The sequence below is a fragment of the Semicossyphus pulcher genome, unplaced genomic scaffold (assembly GCF_022749685.1).
Source record: "Semicossyphus pulcher isolate SPU_LCO1_2020_fin unplaced genomic scaffold, fSemPul1.0.p SCAF_7, whole genome shotgun sequence".
Taxonomy (NCBI): Eukaryota; Metazoa; Chordata; class Actinopteri; order Labriformes; family Labridae; genus Semicossyphus; species Semicossyphus pulcher.
Window position 1 is genome coordinate 21,660,131 of NW_027211748.1, and position 18,656 is coordinate 21,678,786.

The following is an 18,656-nucleotide window of genomic DNA, read 5'->3' on the forward strand; positions in this document are numbered from 1 at the left end:
GTTTGTTTACTAGAGCAAATTAGCAAATTGCATGTTAGCATGCTGAAGTTAGCGTATAGCTTTAGCATTGTTGTGCAGGAGTCACAGAGCCGTTAGCATGGCTGTAGATCTCTATTCTAAGAGTCAACATGCACTAATCTTTGAATCAATAGCTTAATACGATGAAGTATTGGACACATTTTTTTAATCAGTTATATGTTGGCCCTGAGAGCTTAACACACAGCAACTTAAGAAAACACATGCAATTTAAGAAAGCTTCATCCATTAGACAACACATGCAGCATTTAGAAAACGCACCGCAATACAAAACCGCTGCAAACAGAAAAATGCAGCCAAAACAAAAATGCCACAAACACAAAAACGCCACAAATTTTTTAAAAAAAGCACAAATTAAAAAAGCATCGCAAACACAAAAACGCCACAAATTTTTAAAAAAAAGCACAAATTAAAAAGGCATTGCAAATACAAAAACACTGCAAACACAAAAAAGACGAATAGAAAAATGCTGCAAATTCTAAATGCTGCGTTTTTTTCTGTTCATATGTTGAAAATTATTCTTACACTTAAACGAGTCACAATGTTTGTTTCCAATAACTTGCAGGTAGAAAAACCCCTGCATCCTGTAGGCAACATACAGAGGCGATGAGCTAACGGGCAGGAAACCAAAAGTGTTATGTGTTGTTGTGTATGGCGTGAAAGGTAATGATAAAGAGTGGAGTCAGTGTTTTTAGATTTCCATCTACAAAGAGCAAACATGCTCCGAGACAGCTCTGGATTTAGCATCTGAAAATGAAGATTGTTCTGTTTTTAAATTAGTGTTATCGAAAAAGAAACACTGATTTTATGGTCTGTATGATCGATGTTTCCACGGAGATGCGTAGACGGGGTTAAGAGCGTTTTTGTCTTGTGACGTCAGGCTGTGCGTCGCTATCTCCTTTGTGAGGCGTCACAAATGAAGCCACATTCTTTGCGGACGGACGTGACAACAACAGCGATGCTTCTAACCGTGCTAACGGGACTTTCTACATGTTTACACATGTGTTCAGTTACTCGTCCATTATATTGATATACCATCCCCCTTCATTGAAGCGCCATTGCAGCCCGCCAGATAGTCTTCCGGCAATAGATTTTTTCAGACTTTTGATTGGTCGCGATTTTCTTTTTCTTTTTTGCATGACTGGGTTATATCGGCGCCTGTTGGTGTGGCATTCTCATTTTCTGTTGTGTTTTACGTTTGAACAAGGTTTTTTTTATAGCTATGCTTGTGTAGATGGGGTTTTCTTTTTAAACAAAGGAGGAAAAAACTCTGTACCCGTGTACATGTAGACATGGCCTAAGTCAGTACAGTGAGAGGTTGGTAGGTATCAACGACGGCAGCAAAGCAACACAGAACATGAAAAGTAATCACTGCAGACAGAAAAGAGATCAGTTAGACCTCCATGTTTAAGGTTTATCTTTAAATGTTAAAGTTATGGCTGAAAATTCCTACAGGAATAAACAAGTGTGCAGATTTCACATAGCGTTATCTCCATAGAATCTGGTTATCCCTGCCGGGTGTGTGAAGTGATGTTTTTAGCGTGACATCTGGGGGACTACAAAAACACGGTGTGCCTCTCAAGCCAAACAGGTTAGATAAATGCTGACAACAACCAAGTAAATGAGTCAATAATTGAATGTTTCAGGGACTAATGTGTATTCTGCATGTTTTGTCATGTGATTCCACATCACAGTCAGTAACAGTTTGGCTAACATGGTGCAGCTATCTGCACATTGACAGCCTGATAAGGTCCACGTGACAGGACTGTTGTTGAAGCAGACTGAATGAAATGGCTCAATATTCAACACTGTTTTTATCTCACTGTTTACAAAACAGAAAAACAACAGGGTAAGACTGAAAACATCAAACAGACAAATAAAATCACCACTATCAATCCCTGTTTTTTATGACTTTATCATTAATTAAAATGAGGGCACTCTGATGAATAACTGAATAACTCGCTCACATCCTGTCTGCACTCCTCTGTCGTCCTCCACCCCTCCTCCTCTGATGTAAAGGAGGAGGGGTGGAGGAGGGCAGGGATCAACTCAGCAGATTCTTCAGACTGGTTACACTGACACTCAGTACTGGAGAGGAGTGAACTACAGACTGGAGCCTCTGGATCACAGACCTGGAGCTTTTTTTCACTGTGACACCAGGGAGGACAGCTGCTGGTGGAGATGACTGGACTTTCACTGCGAGGACCAAAACCATTAACTTTGGGAACTTTTCTCTGTGCAGAGGACTCAAGAGTTACTGGGGGAGTTTGATCCAAGGGGGAGAAATATTGGAGGAATTAACCTCAGTTAGGAGTCAGGTAAGTAAGAGGTTAAACAGGAGTGACTGAAGAACATTTATTGGTTTAGGGACTGTGTGAAAATGATTGAGGTGGCGAGGGGCTTTGATTTCAATTACAGATGTTTTTCCTCATAGCATGTCAAAACAGATTTAAATTGGTATAACCTGTTTAATAGTTAAAGCCAATCGTATGCATTAATAAAACCCGAGTGAGACCGAACCAGTTACTTTTAAAAATGTGCATCTTTATGTCAAAAGTATTGTTTTGATGTAGATGTTAAAGTAATTATATAGCAAAGAAAGGCGCAAACAATACTAATAAAAGATCCTCTGATCCTCCAAAAAGGTCAGACCCCATCTTAAACCCTAATATAACTCAAAATACCGCCCCCCTTTTTGACCCCCTCTCCCTCTAGTAATTTTTCAACAGTCCCTAAACTAAAATCCACTGTAAAGTTTTTGCAGGGTGTGTCTGCAGATCTTATTTGTGAGTTTTAATTAGTTAAGAAATGACAGCTGAGTGAGCTAAAGTCACATAATAAATCCTGCAGACTACATCCCTGCCAGACAATGAGGTTGTTTGATTCTTTAAGATGGATTTATAATGTTTCTGTAGTCACTTAACCACCCTGAAATCAGTACTTTCTTGCGATTTGTTTTCCAGTCAGAAAGGATCAGTTCAGTCATCCTTGTTGGATAAAAATTATTGACAACCAAACTCCAGGATGAAGACTCATACGTTCTGCTTGGGGATACTCCTCTTGGCGGGTGTCATCTTCACTGCCGGTGCGCAACAGGAGCCAAAGAAACAAGTGCCGCAGGACCCTCTAACTATCACCCAGAGACTGGGCCTCGTGGAGCGGGACGTTCAGGGTCCAGTGAGGCCCAACATCACTATGCCCCGACGCCGGCTGCCTCCAATGTGCACAGGACCCACGGAGATCAGAGACACCTTCAAGTACATCAACACGGTGGTGTCGTGTCTGGTGTTTGTCGTGGGTATTATCGGTAACTCCACTCTGCTGAGGATCATCTATAAGAATAAGTGCATGAGGAACGGACCCAACATCCTGATCGGAAGTCTGGCGCTCGGAGACCTGCTGCACATCATCATCGGCATTCCTATTAATGTTTACAAGGTGAGCTCTACAGGTGTATATGTACATACTACTTAGAAAATAAAGTTATAATTTAAGCTCGTCTCTTTAACCTAAAATAACGTGCATGGTTGTATATGTTTAATATTTTAAGGGAGACATTTCTTTTTTTAAAATAGTACAGTTACAGGCTTAATTTGATTTTGGTGGCGATAACAGCGTCCTATTTTCAGTCAATTCAAAACTCCCTTTGCTTTTTAATGAATTCTTCTTTCAGTCTTTGTTGTGCAAAATATTCCTCTCAAGTTTGACACAACAGCTTTTAAGGTCATAACTAAATATTTTGCTGCATTAGGACTTTAAATCCTTAAGACGGGAACCCTGTCTTAACAGAAACACACATGCGAGCACACACTTACACACTTGAACAGGGGGCTTTCAGGCAGTTTTACCTGTTATTACTTTACTGGATCCTGAGCCCCTCTTTATCCCTTTCTTTCTCAGGCATCTCTGTTGGGTTCAATCTGTGTGTGTGTGTGTGTGTGTGTGTGTGTGTGTGAGTGAGAGAGAAGCATCTGTATATTTGGGTAAGGGGGCAGGCATGTTAAAACAGCTGGTCATGGTTGCATACCAGAGTGGAGACAGGAGAGAGAGCGGGTGGTATGTGCAGATACGGAGCTACATATGAATCCAATTGATCTGCAATCAGTTGCCAATTTAAAGCAGATTTAAAAAGTCTCATACTGTAAAGGTTAAGCTGAGTTTTGTTGCTCTTCATCTCGCCGTGATACGATGCGTGTCCAAAGATCCTACAAACGTATTAAACGTGACAAAGAGGGGTTAAAACAGCCCTGGATATTCGCAGAAACCGATACGTTCAGGTTCACGCTTATCTGGTGAACGCTGGATGTCAGACGCTGGGAAAAACAACACGGGGGCCAGACGATTTGCTCCACTCCCTGTCATGGTTCGACTCAGTCATCAACTGTTTGTGTCCCTCTCTCAGCTGCTGGCAGAGGACTGGCCCTTCGGGGTGGCTCTGTGTAAGCTGGTGCCGTTTATCCAAAAGGCCTCGGTGGGGATCACAGTGCTGAGTCTGTGCGCTCTGAGTATTGACAGGTAACAATCAGACAACAACCCTTCCTCTCATTTAGCTGCTATTTGCTTGTACTAACGCTAAACCATCAGTCAGGGATTACGGACATGACCTTTGACCTGACTTTTGACCTCCTTCTTTCTGGTTTATTTTTACTTTGGTGATCTGTTGATTGATATGTTGTCAAATGCACTAAAGTCTCTCTGGACCCGACTGTAGACTACTATGTGAGCATGTAGTACTGTGGTATTTATAATCTTCAGATGTTACTTCATACCTGCCGTATATTTGTTTATGAAAAAAGCCTTTGTTAGTCAAAGAGCATATCTTTCAAACTCGCACCTAAATTATATAAAGAAATTAAATAAATTAAAAGAATAGTATGTGTGTTGGAAAGCACATTTTATTTGTTTTGTTTGTTTTTGCTGAGAGTTAGACGAGAAGATTGATACCAAACTCATGTCTGTACAATAAGTATGTAGCAACAGGCACAAAAAAAAGTTAGCTTAGCTTAGCACAACGGCAGGAAGTATATATACAGTATAGTATATAGTCTATATAATAACTCGCTCCCTATTTACTTTAAAAACAGCATGTTTATCTTAAGAAGTGCTGGTTAGCTTAGCTTAGCTAACACCGGCACACCGGCTCTTGATATATTGAGTGTAAAGACACAAGAGTGATATAGAGTGAGATAAATCTTCTTAAGAAAGTCGATGTGTAATGTTTCCCAAAAGGTCAAACTGTTCCTTTACCTTATGCTCAATTGTTTGATAACTGACTGCACATGTTGCATCTTTCAGGTATCGTGCCGTGACCTCTTGGAGCCGTATCAAAGGGATCGGAGTTCCAAAGTGGATGGCTATTGAAATAGCTCTCATCTGGATATTATCCATCATCCTGGCTGTGCCAGAGGCGATAGCCTTTGACATGATCACCATGGACTACAAAGGAGAGCACTTGAGGATTTGTTTACTGCACCCCATGCAGAAAACAGGCTTTATGAGGGTGAGCTGCGACACACAGACCTTCAGACGTTCATCATTCACACAGCTGTGACATTTCAGACCCTGCACACACTGACCCGTACAGACACACATGGCGATGCAGATGTTTGCACACATGCTGCACATGCATGAATATATGTGTATACTTAACATTAAAGCACTTACACTCACAGTCTTACTGCGAGAGTTTCCTGGGTCAGGGTTACAGGGAGTTTACGAAGTGACAGAAAGGGTTAGTAACTGCTCTTTTTGCTGACAGAAAATACTGTCCTGTCTGCATTTACAGTCACACGTCTTCAATCAACCTTAAAATAACAACCAACAGTTTTAAGTCTGCTGAGGTACCGTGATATATGGATTTTTTAATGCAAGTCAAGTCTGAATTTGAGACACATCCTGGAGGCCCTCACTCCGGTCCAGACCAGAGCGGGAATACGCTCCACCTAATTTACACCTGACTTGTTTCACCTGAAAGCTCCCTACAGATGTTGATACAGATGCTGCTTTCTCTCCGTGTAGTTTTATAAAACAGTGAAGGACTGGTGGCTGTTCAGCGTGTATTTCTGCCTGCCGTTGGCCTGCACCGCCATTTTCTACACCCTGATGACCTGTGAGATGCTGCGGAAGAAGAACGGCGTCCAGATCGCTCTCAGTGACCACCTCAAACAGGTTAGATGACGGCTTTCATCTTATTAAGCCCTATTTCTTATTAATACTGATGGTCCTCTTATTGTGGAGTTAAAGTGTGTCGCAAGAGCTTTAAAAGTTACAGTTCAGACTGTGATGCAGCCTAAAGCAACTTGACACTTCGACTTCATCTGTTTTCATTGCTGAAGAAAATTTTGTCCAAAAAAAAAAAATAAAAGTGTCCAAAGATACAAAAGTCCTCTGTGTCCAAACTTCATCATAGTCCTTTCTGGGCAAAAGCTGTCAGCACAATCTGTTCCAGTGATTTATCTGTTGTTGTGTGCGTGTTCAGCGAAGGGAGGTGGCTAAGACAGTCTTCTGCCTGGTCCTGGTCTTCGCTCTGTGCTGGTTGCCGCTCCACCTCAGCCGTATCCTGAAGCTCACCATCTACGACGAGAAAGATCCAAATCGCTGCGAACTGCTCAGGTGTGAAAAACAATACCTGTCCAAAATAGAGGACAGAATGGACGAGATAATTTGGTAGAAAAATGAGAGGTAGGAGAGTAATGTGTCGTGTCTGTGTCTCTTTTTAGTTTCTTTTTGGTGTTGGACTACATCGGCATCAACATGGCTTCTGTCAACTCCTGCATCAACCCGATCGCCCTCTACATGGTCAGCAAGCGCTTCAAGAACTGCTTCAGGGTAAGAGGCAACTTAGTGTCAGGAAATTATACTATAAAGTTAAAATATCTTACAGGAATATCGTCACATTTTGGGAAATACACTAATTTGCTTTTTCACAGATTTGATTGATAGAAAACTACCACTAGCAGCTGGTTAGCTTAGCCTAGCATAAAGACTGTAAACAAAGGGAAACAGGTAGCTTGGCTTTTGACAAAAGTAGCAACAAGCATCTAATAAGCTCGATATATTTTTTTGTTATTAAATAAAATAACCTAAAGACTTAAGAGTGTGCTCATGCTAAGCTGAGCTAACTGTCTGTTGGCTCCAGCTTCATAATGAAAAGAAAATTGGAGTGCCATCAATCTTTTCTTTATTTAGATTTTCAGCTATTTCAAACTACCTTTAAGGCAACAAAATATGAAAGAGAAAAGACAAAAGGGAACTATAGAAACAATTAAAATGCCTACATTTACATGTCTACAATCTACATGTTTGGGCATCAATCATCAGCCCAGAGACCACCTCAAACCTACACTTCTTTACGTCCAGGAGGCGCTCATTCCTGTGTATTCTTTTTACAAAAATGATTCATTCTTTTACACAGGTGTGTATTCTGTGCTGTCCAAGCCTCAGCTCTCTCCCTCCGCTTCTCTGTCTCCTCTAGTCCTGCCTGTGCTGCTGGTGTCTACCCGCAGAGATGCTGTTGGATGACAAGCAGTTGTGCATGAAGACGAAAGTCACTGAACGAGCCTCCGACCAGAGCAACTCCCGCATGACCAACAAGTCTACCACTGCCTGAGGAGGAACCACGCAGTTATATGTGACGACAAAAACTAACTATTAAAGTATGGATGACAGAATGAGGATGAGTTCTTGCTTCATCTAGAACTTTAAATGAAGTGTTCTTGAACTTTCAAGAGACGCACAACTGAGACCAATCTTTTTCTAGCCTAAAGTTCTGAACACTCGGCCATATGGACCTCTGCCTGCTCTCCCTGTCCGAGAAGAAAGCAGCATCAGAGCACTTTAGGAGCTCTTGAATAACAAATGCTTGTGAAGCAGCACAACTGGTGTTAGTAAAGCCAAATATCAAGAAACATGAGGTGACAGAGTTCAGCACAAGTGTCATGTAAAATGAGGGGGCAAAGGTCGGACTAGCCGTCATAGACAGCTCATCAGGCTAACAGCCTGGATAGTGAATGTTAACTAAGTCCAGCATTGTATGGACTATGTTTGAATGTGTGGTGCTGTGCTACGCGGCAACAATGCTACTAATGAAGTTTGTTCATGTATTTAGTTACTTATAAGAGATGTTCAGATACCATCTTTCCTTCCTGGTACCGGTTCCTTAAGCTACATTTGCGTATAGTCTGATACTGAGAACTCTTCCAATACCAGTACAATAAATAAATAAACATTATTATTATTATCATTAACAGCTTTAAGCTTTACTACTAACCCTGTATGGATGTGATATGATTCCTTACATCGTTCGAAGGCCTTGCTCTGTAAACTAAAGGAATCTTCACCTAGAAACAAGCTATGCTAACGTTAGCGGCTAGCAGCCTCTCTTGATGTCCCATGCCTGATGAAGAGTGTTGAAGAAACCTGGTTTTTAAGCTGAAACTGCCTTATTTTGTATTTTTACCGACATGTGTTGTATTTTTTTAGCATATAATTTTTTAAATACAGCCTTCAAATGTGTTTTGGTTTGACACAGTTTGCTGACTAACTTTGACTAACATTACATTCACTGCTAGCAAGGCACATTTCTTCTTTAGGCTAAAACATTGCTCGCAAGCTGCGGCCTTGATTTATATTTTTGCTCTCGGGGCTTCTAAGAAAGGAAGACACAAGTAGGTTTTTTGGTGGGGCTTATAAATCATGGTATCCAATTGGTGCGTTGACTTTAGTGTTGTGACGTTCGCGACGTTCAATCCGATTCTTTTGAACGGTTCTGTGGTGCGAACAACGAGAAGCCAGTCGTAGGTGAGAGCCGTTCTTTATATAGTTGTACCCAAATTTCAGTGTCTGCAGGTCAATGCAGGTCGAGTAATTTCGTGCTGATAAACCTAGTCCACGCATGCAAATTGAAATTATATGGGCGGGATGTCGAAGTTCGAATCTGATCCAGATCGTACCCTATTATTATCAGAGTGATTATTTCGCAGACGGTGAGCAATGAGTGGCTCTCGGAAAGGAACAGCGCCATAAGATCTGGCTCCCTTCAAAGAGCCGTAATTCCCATCACTAATTGACTGGCATACTCGCAAATACCCATTACCGCATTTCAGGCTGTATTGGAGGCATTTTTCGATACTGGTTTTGGTTTTGGGCGACTTATTGCCTTCAATATGTTTGTATTCTAGTATGAAGTTCCTATTTTGTACATATTATCAATTGTTGGTTCTTAAACGTATCGTCTCTGTGTCAATTTACCACTAGTTATTGAACTACTGATGTGTGATTTCAGCTGTGTGACTTTTCATCTTTTGTTTTATACTGTTCAATACTGGGCCTGTTCTCGAGGCTTTTTATGTATCCTGATGTATTTGATTCACACGATGTTACTCTGACTCTTACCTTTGATTATATGACAGTGAAAGGCGTCTCTTTTGCATTTATAAATAAAATTGTCTCATGAGAAAGTTATCATATGTGTGCATATTTAGAGAAAAGCGTTGACTTTCTAATAATTTATGACTGTTAATCTTTAAACTTTTAAGCTTGGTTTCGTGGCCTGACTCTGTGTGTGTGTGTGTGTGTGTGTGTGTGTGTGTTTCTTTGGGTGTGTGGCCTTGCATAAAGTGTGGAGGCAGGCAACATCATGTGATGGTGAATGCCAGCACAGAACATTACTGTGATCTCTCTATTTGTCTCAACTTCTCCACTCCGAGACAGAGAGAGAGAGAGACACACACACACACACACACACACACACACACACACACACACACACACACACACACACACACACACACACACACACACACACACACACACACACACAGCTCTGACCTGGGAATGTTCCTCCAGGCTAAACCAGTGTCACGCATGTCACATTAGCTGTCAAAGAAGCTCTCTGTCCTGTGATCTCTCACCACCCGTCCTCGACTCATCTCTTCATCTCTTCTCCTTGCCTTCTCTCTCTTCTTTTTCTGCCTGTTTTTCCTTGTTTTTCCTTTTTTTTTTTTTCACCTTTCTCTGTCCTCTACCCTTGTCTCCCTCCTGCCCTTTCTGTCTGCATTCCTATCCCCACTCCTCCCTATAATCTGCCTCTGTTCCTCCATTACACTTTCAAACAATTCAATGTGGTTTGACATTAAATCAAACCCACCGGCGCTGAGAGCAGACCTAAGTGAAATAAATCACATTCTGTACATTCCTGCCTAAACTGTCTCATTTTCTACTCCCAACTCAGAACTGATGGATCTGCTTGTGAAAACTGGCATCGGCCCTCCACTGATGTGATGGATTATCCTCCGAAATCACAGCTAGGAGAAAATCAGTCATCGAAAGTTGCAAAGAGGGCTCGTGTTCTTCAGGGAGCTACGTACTGAGCTGTCTATAAATCAAAGTGTAATTAGCTCAGGGTCAATTTAGAATCTCATATTTTGCTCCACAAAACGTGTGTTTGGAATTAAAATCATTTATTGGCACAGGCAGCTCTGATTTATGGTAATTTAGGAAGCATTAAGAACTGCCATAATCTATCATTGAGTTCATGCTAACACTTAGATTCAGTAACCTGCATTAAAGGAGTAGTTTTAACCTTTGGGAATTACACTTGATTGCTTCCTAGAAGAGATTTAAATGAGCAGGTTTATACCACTCTCATGTATGTAAATGGACTGCTCTTATATAGCGCCTTTCTAGTCTGCAGACCACTCAAGGCCAAATTACCCCCCGTGACAGGCACTGCCATCTTGCGCTGGTGACGTTATTTGGAGCCAGAGACTGTGCAGTAGAGATCGGCAGGTGGAGCTGCTGTAGCCGCTTCTGCTAATCAAAACACACACTTACCGAAAAAACAGCTTCTTGTGTTGGTCTGAAGCAGACGTTCACACATATGTAAACTTCATTGACTGTAGTGATTGTTTTAGTTACGTCTCCTCTCGCTGTTCCTCCTCTACTCTGCTAATCAGGAACAGATCGGCTGCAGGAGCCGTATCTGTCAACAGAGCTGTCAATCATCATTTTTACAGCATCAAATAACTACTTAAAAGTAAACTTGTCAGAAAAATGTAAAATGGACGTAAATCAGCATGATAAGAACTAACTATAGTGACAGAAACCATGTTTGAGAAAAATGTATTTGGCTTTTATTTTGATTTTAAAGTTTGACTCATGTCCCATCTGTTAACATGGAGGAGGCGGGCTTTATGACCTCTACTGCAGCCAGTCAGCAGGGGGCGATAGAGATGTTCTTGCTTCACTTTTAGGGAGCTGTCATGTCCATCTTTTTATACAGTCTATGTTTCATACACACATTCATACACTAAATTAGTGACATGCAAGGCTACCAATCAGTTAATCATTCACGCACATTCGGGAGCAATTTGGGGTTTAGTATCTTGCCCAAGGATACTTCAACATGTAGGCAGGAGGAGCTGGGGATCAAACCGCCAACCTACTGATTGGAGGGCAAACAACTACCTCTGAGCCACAGCCACCCTGAGCAATATCAAATAATAATCAAGTAAGCAGTAAAAATGATATTACAATATATATTTATATTCATTATCTAGCCTTTTTAGTTAATAGCTATATTGGATTGATTTACATTTGTCTTGTTTCTAACATTAGATGGCAGCTGGAGGAAACGGAGTCCCTGTATGGGACTATTTTACTGAGATAGCCCCAGTAAAGGCACAATGTGGTGTGTGCAATAAAGTCAGAAGTATGGGATCAGCAACAGCCAAAACAAAAAATACCTCAAACTTGTGGGCTCACCACTGCACTGCCATCCAGAGGCCCATTCTGACGCCATGAAAAAGAAGTTGGACCATCGAAAAAAGTCTCAACCACAGGTTACAGTCCCTTAACTCTTCAACGGACAAAATGGACGGCTTCAGACCACCGGACAAAGAAGATGGAAAAGGCAATTATAGAGATGATAGCTACAGATAACCAGCCATTCACAGTGGTCTCAGGTGTTGGTTTTCAGCGGCTTATGAGACTGGCTGAGCCTAGATACAATATCAAGGATGAGAAATTCCACCGTACACAGATGCTTGACAAAACATATGCTGAGGTTGTCACAAAGGTGACGACTCTGATCTCACCAGAGGAGGCACCACACGTGGCCGTCACAACTGGCTGCTGGTCAGGCACTAGAGAATCACTGATGAGCCTCACAGGACATTTTATCCAAAAGGACTGGAACAGACAGCAGGTTGTGTTAAATGTGATTGGATCACATGCAGCACAGTACATTCAAGAGATTCTTGTTCTAAGGGATGAAAGAGCCAACATGGTGAAGGGCTTGAGGCTAGCTGAGCTTCCAGACTTAAGCTGTACAGCTCACACTCTAAAGCTTGTGATCAACGATGGCCTTCCAGTCAGAGAGCTGTGCTTGACATTATTGCCACATTGAAGAGTTGTCTTTGGCCACTCAGTACTGGCCAAACAAAGGTTGAGGGCAATTCAAGAGGAGCTTGGCCTGCCAACACATGGCATCATCCACGCTTTTCAGACTCGCTGGAACTCAACACTGCACATGATGCAGAGGATGTATGAGCAACGGCGTGCACTGAGTGTGTATGCCATTGACCATGGCCATATCACCTCTCTATCTGCTGCACAGTGGGATATCGTTTCAAACCTGACCGAGACACTGGAACAGCTCGAGGAAGTGCGTAATCCCCAGAGTATCTGTGTTGAAACTGATGCTACAACAGCCGGGTCCATCTTCAGCAGGTGTCAAAACCTTACGGACGACCATGCTGGACAGCCTGACAAGGTGTTCACCGAGGCAGAGGACACAAAGTGTTTGGTTTTGGCAACTGTTCTTGATCCCCATTGACTCACTTCAGCAGAGACACTGGAGAAAGCAGAAGAATGGCTGAAAGAAGAAGCTGCACATGACTTGGCAGAAACAGTGGAAGAGACTGGTGAAGCGGAGGATCCAGCAACTAGTCAGAGAGTCCAGACCAATTCCCCTCCAACTCTTGTAGGCAGCCTGTATGCAAAACTTCTTGGAGCAACTCACGCAGTTGAAGAAGACCAGTCCAGCTTCGAAACTAAGCTTGAGTGTTACCTGAAAGAGCCAGTGGTGGATAGGAGGGCAAAGCCTTTGGAGTGGTGGAAGAGAAATGAGGGGAGATTTCAAAGACTTGCTGCACTGGCCAGAAAATATCTCTGCCTGCCACCCTCCACCGTCCCAAGTGAGCGAGTGTTCAGCGAGGTCGGGATCATTTACGACAAGCAGAGATGCTGCCTTTCTGGAGAGAATGCGGACAAGCTCTGTTTCCTTCATTACAATATCAGGCTTCTCGACTGGGACTACTGACTTGAGGGAGGGAAAATTGCTACAAAAAACCCCCCCACCTAGATTTTTTACAGTTAGGTGATGTTCAGTTCCAGATTTATACATTTATTTTATTTATTTAGGTATTTATTACTTTGAGATTGAGGTTCAGTTCCAAATTTATTTATTAATCATTTGAGTTTGATGTTCATTTCCAGATTATATTTTCTTTACTAGTTACTTTATTTATTTAGGTATTCATTACTCTTTGAGATTCATGTTCTGTTCCAGATTTATGTTTTTATTTTGGTACTTATTTGACTTTGACTTTCAGTTCAACAGTTATGTTTTCATGGGGTTGGGAGATATCGACCAATTAATCGGCTATCAGCTTTTTCCTGCTACAAATTATCGTTATTATATTGGCCTTTAAAAATCCACTATTGGTCGACCTCTACATTAAATGTGTTACCGCCTAATTGGTTTACCGAGCTTAGCATTACAATAGATAAAGTAAACGGTAACTTGGCTAGCTAATGACAATGTTAGCTAGCTATCGGTAAAAGGAGTTTGAGGCATAAACTCCTAGTCAATGGTAACTTGGCTAGCTAATGACAATGTAAGCTAACTGTCGGTAAAGGATTTTGAGGCACAAATTCCTAGCTAATGGTAATCATAGGTAGCTAATGACAACATTAGCTTGGTACTGGTAAAGTTAGCTTGGAATTAGTTGAATTCTTAACACTTGTCTGTCTTTCCTCATGAATTTAATTATGTTGTTTTTACTTGAAATATGACCCAGTGCCCCTCCGGATTATCACTATCTATTGTCTTTGAGCTGTTGATCAAAAGAGAAGGAAATTATAATGATTTGTCAGATTCTCTACTTTTACATGCCTTACAACCTGGGACACAGATGTTAAAGATTATCCTTTTGAATCTTTTCAGCTTTCCTCCCACCATGTGAATGTGGTGTATCAAGAGCCAGAAAACAGAGAGGGAAACCTGCAGCAGATTGATGCCAAAAGGTTAATAAAGTAAACTTTTGACAGACTTATCATGTTAGCTTGGCTGAGAGCTTTTTTACACTCAACAATCATTGTAGACTTTTCCTTTATTACATTCACTAAACTCGGGGGGGAACACTGAGGCTGTAAACCCTTCTTGGTAAACACAGATAGACACTCTGTCTCTCCAAACCCAAACACAGACATGTGTGCAGTGCTGGATTAGAGAGCTGGGGGTAGTTTTGTGTTGTGGGTCTCTGGGGTTGGGGTGTGAAAGGACCTGTTTTGACCCCATTGTGCTCTCTTTTTTCTTTAAACATTCTTTAATGTTTTTCTTCCCCAGCAACCCACCATTCTGCATATTTTCTCTCAACATGTGCAGCAGACATGTGCTAGTATACTGAATTCACATCCTTTTCTTACCTTTTGACGCACATCAGAATATTCCTGCATGCCAAACAGCACTGTAGGAGTATGCAAATATATGACACATTTAGCTTTTGTTACCTTCTTTTACCTTTTTGACTGTCATTCCTCTCTTTTGATCTCATTTGAAAACCCTGCGTCTGACAGAAATGTCATAATTTAAAGCACATTCACTGATCTTGAAGTACAGGACTTGCCTAATTCCTTCTTAGTGTTACAATATTTATTCTGGATTGAAAGCACAAGCTGAAGAGCTTTCAGTCTGGCATAGCTTCTACTAACATTTGGAAAGAACAAAGAAAATATGCTTTCATTATGACTGTGAAAGTATGTGTGCGTGTTGCCTGTGTGTAGTTCAGCCATGGAAGTACTTCAAGGGAAAAATGTTGAAGCAAACTCAGACCATCACATTTTCTATGAGAACAAAATATGAAGGTATGTGAGCTGGAGTCTCTGACTCGGTGCAGGTGTGTGTGTGTGTCGACAACAAGGTTCTCCAATTTGATTTCACACTTACAGGAATGCTTGATGAATGACACAAAATTGCAACTCATCGCTCACTTTCCGCTGCCTATAAATGTCACACACTTCAACAGACAACACACACACACACACTTGGTGCAGCAACAGAAGCAGCAGAAGGTGAGCAGACGTGGCCAGCAGAAGGAACAGATCAGACTGATGAGCGCGGACATGATGGCATTTCTTTCATCTATTTCCCTTCAGTTCTACATCAGAGGACATTCAGACTTTGTGTAAGAGTTCTACTCTGTTAATTAACCTTCCTTTATTGCTGTTTTGAGATTGTGACGACAAATCAGGCAGAGTTCACAATGAACAAGATACACGTGTGCTGTTTGCCCGAGCCAAATACTGCAAACATAATGTCAACATATGGCTGAAATCTAGTGAATGTGCACATGTTTGTAGTTTGTAGTTGAGATGTTGGATTATAATGATATCTACAGTATATTGGACAACAACCACAACTTATGGCAGTATCAGGGCTGCAACTTATTTTTAGAGCTTGAGAACTGAAGAAGCCTTTCAGATGAAGGGCCAAACGTCTTCAAGATCTTTAACCAAGTCCGGTTCAATTTAGAATTATTTTCAGCATCAAACTTTCTTCTTGTTATTTCCTGATTAAAATAAAATTCTAATTGTCGGTTTAATACATCTAATCAATTATTCAACTAAGGGACTGTCCACAAAGTATTTGGATTTGGTTTTCCCGCTCTGCCGGTCATTTGGTGCAATGTCATCCCCCACTCTCTACTTCCTGTCTCTCTTCAGCTGTCCTATCAAATAAAGGCAAAAGCCAAATGAATAATCTTAAAAGAAAAAAGAATAGACTGCAACACCGCCAACACAACATGTCCGAACATAATAACCTTGTTAAATAAGTATGAATTTCTTTAATTAAGCAATATCACATGAGAGGGAGTGATGTACTGAATATCATCACGGCTGTTATTTGGTCCCAGCCTCGTGCTGCAGATCATCACAGCAGTGCTGATATCCAGTACAACATCACGACCTCGAGTGTGATTTATTTTTTTATACAACAGTTATATAAGCAGCAAATAGTAGTAAACAGTAATAATCAACAACAGATTCTTTTTTGCTCCACTAAGGGCCCGATCAGACAGAACGCGCTTTGCAGGCTGTAAAACGTTGTTAAGGCAACCACCGAATCATTAGCTGTCATTAACCTAACCGTTACATTGTAAACTGACAGAAGGCTCGCCTCTCCTTTCATCCGATTGGACAATGAGAAAAAACGCCCATGATGTCAGGCGCTTTACTGCTTTGAGTTGAAGTTTTTTCAACTCGAGGCGCTTGGAGCGTGTCCTCGAAAACGCGAGGCTCACAGAGGAAAAAAGCGAGGCGCTCTGCAAAGCAAAAGCAGCGCGCAAAAAGCGTCCCTCTCATTGAAAACAATGCCAAAATCGCCGCCCCCAGCTGCTAAAACGCATCCTGTCTGATCGGGCCCTAACTCAACTAGTTCCACAACTTCACTGAAACTGGACTGTTGTTGCCAAGCAACCCAAACATTCTCCTGCACTCTGTGTCTACAGGTCACCACAGATCAGCTGATTTTATCATTTACATTTATCCGTTTGTTTTAATTCATCATCAACCAGTGAAATAAGAGTCTGCTGTGTGATTCAGAGCTTGATCAGTGTAGACATACACGGTATTCAGAACGCCTGGCTGAGGCGGAGTGATACACAGAGTGAAAAGTCCCAGTGATGTTGTTCTCTGTACCAACACTCATGGAATGTCTCTCATCCAATCAGATGACTTGCTCTGAACTAACTGTTGTATAATCATATCAATAATCATATGTCAGTCAAAATTGCGATTACTTAAGAACTTCTTGTGTGCATCACAAACTTATATGAACCCTGATCAGAAGCAAACCTTGTTGAAAAATGAACCTTGATGCAAAAGTAAGTTGTCTAAATGAAACTATTTATGCAAAACTACATTGCGAAAGAACAAAGAGACAAAATATAAATTTAGTAGAAGACAAAACGACTCATTTTCATACAGTCCCCAACTGTTGTATCTTAATACATTAGGCATTTTTTCACACTAAATTTAAAACAAACTTATCAGAGTTGTGACTCTGGGTGATTAGTAGATGACCTGAAAGTAATGTCTGTACTTTATTTTCACTGGACACCTTGCAGGTAATCAAACATTCCTCAGTCCCCCTCCCTCCTCCTCTCTCACACGTTTGGTGATAATAAAATCCTGCCCGTTGCTACTTTCTCACAACAGTATGGGAGTTCACTTTGTGTTTGAGCCAAACCAGCACATTCTTGAGGCTGCCTGCTGTCGCTAAAAGGAAGAAAATATTAGAAACAAGAAATGAAGGAATGAATGGTGTTGGAGGGGGGGTTGCTTTATTTATTCGGTTTTACCAGGTCAAATCTCACCACTGATCTGGGATGTATCAGATCAGATCAAAGGCAGAATAACAACAAGAAGATGCTGCTCGTTGCTCTTATTAACAGATGGAAATGCTCAAATCCTCATAACTTATCTTTGTAATAAATGGGTGACTTTAACATTCATAAATACGGCACATCTTTCTTCTGATCTGTTTGTTTCATTTCATAGATTATTCCTGGAATGACTGTGTGACCAAATCTTTTACATCAACAAAATAATCTCAAGAAACTAATCATGCTCCATTTTTATCTACATGTTTATACACACGTGACGTCTTTTCACCACAAGCTCGTTAATCTTTTTTGAGAAGTTCACAGAGTGGTTGATTATGCAACCGCTTGAGCAGTGACAGTACGCAGAGACAGTGCGGCGGGCTGCAGAGGGGCCTCGATCTCATGAGAGAGCCGGAGATTTCCGAGAAACAGATCACACAGTCCGCACCAGACCGACATGTGTTACTGAACCACAATCTGATGGTCAGAGAAACTCAGTATGTTGTGTTTTGAAAAAGAAAAGAGAAGAGATAAAAGGACAGGAAATAATGGTTTGCTCACACTTTGTTGTTCAGGGTGCTGCTGCAGAGCTCGGCCACTAGGGAGCATCAGGGACTGGATAAAGACAGACTTCTGTTTTACTGGCTGCATCTATGTTGCTACTGTGTGTGTAAAAGTATTTTTTTTGAACATATTTTTAGCGCCATTTATTCAGCCTAATTGTCAATTTAAGTATAAAATAAAACTGAAAAACACTTTTGTTTATCTGAATTGAAGATGAAATAACATATTAAGTGCAATGATTACACGTCCGCTGGCTGTCCACCCACATATAAACCCTTCTGCTGTTTGCTCTGCTCTCCGCTGCTTTACATTGCAAATACGCCCGTGTTTACATTTGCTCCGCTCTGACAATGGTCACTACGGGTTACCTTGACTCACAACACAGGTAAC

The 18,656-nt window shown here is 41.3% G+C and overlaps 1 protein-coding gene across 1 annotated transcript; it reads left to right on the forward strand.

Moving 5' to 3' along the window:
* Positions 1-3,060: 3,060 nt before the first annotated feature.
* On the forward strand, positions 3,061-7,705 carry ednrba (endothelin receptor Ba). The gene is made up of 7 exons (XM_069684694.1): positions 3,061-3,474; positions 4,439-4,551; positions 5,332-5,536; positions 6,055-6,204; positions 6,515-6,648; positions 6,756-6,864; positions 7,511-7,705. Exons 1-7 carry the CDS (start codon positions 3,061-3,063, stop codon positions 7,643-7,645), a joined length of 1,260 nt encoding a protein of 419 aa, XP_069540795.1. The 3' UTR covers positions 7,646-7,705.
* The last annotated feature ends 10,951 nt before the right edge of the window (positions 7,706-18,656 follow it).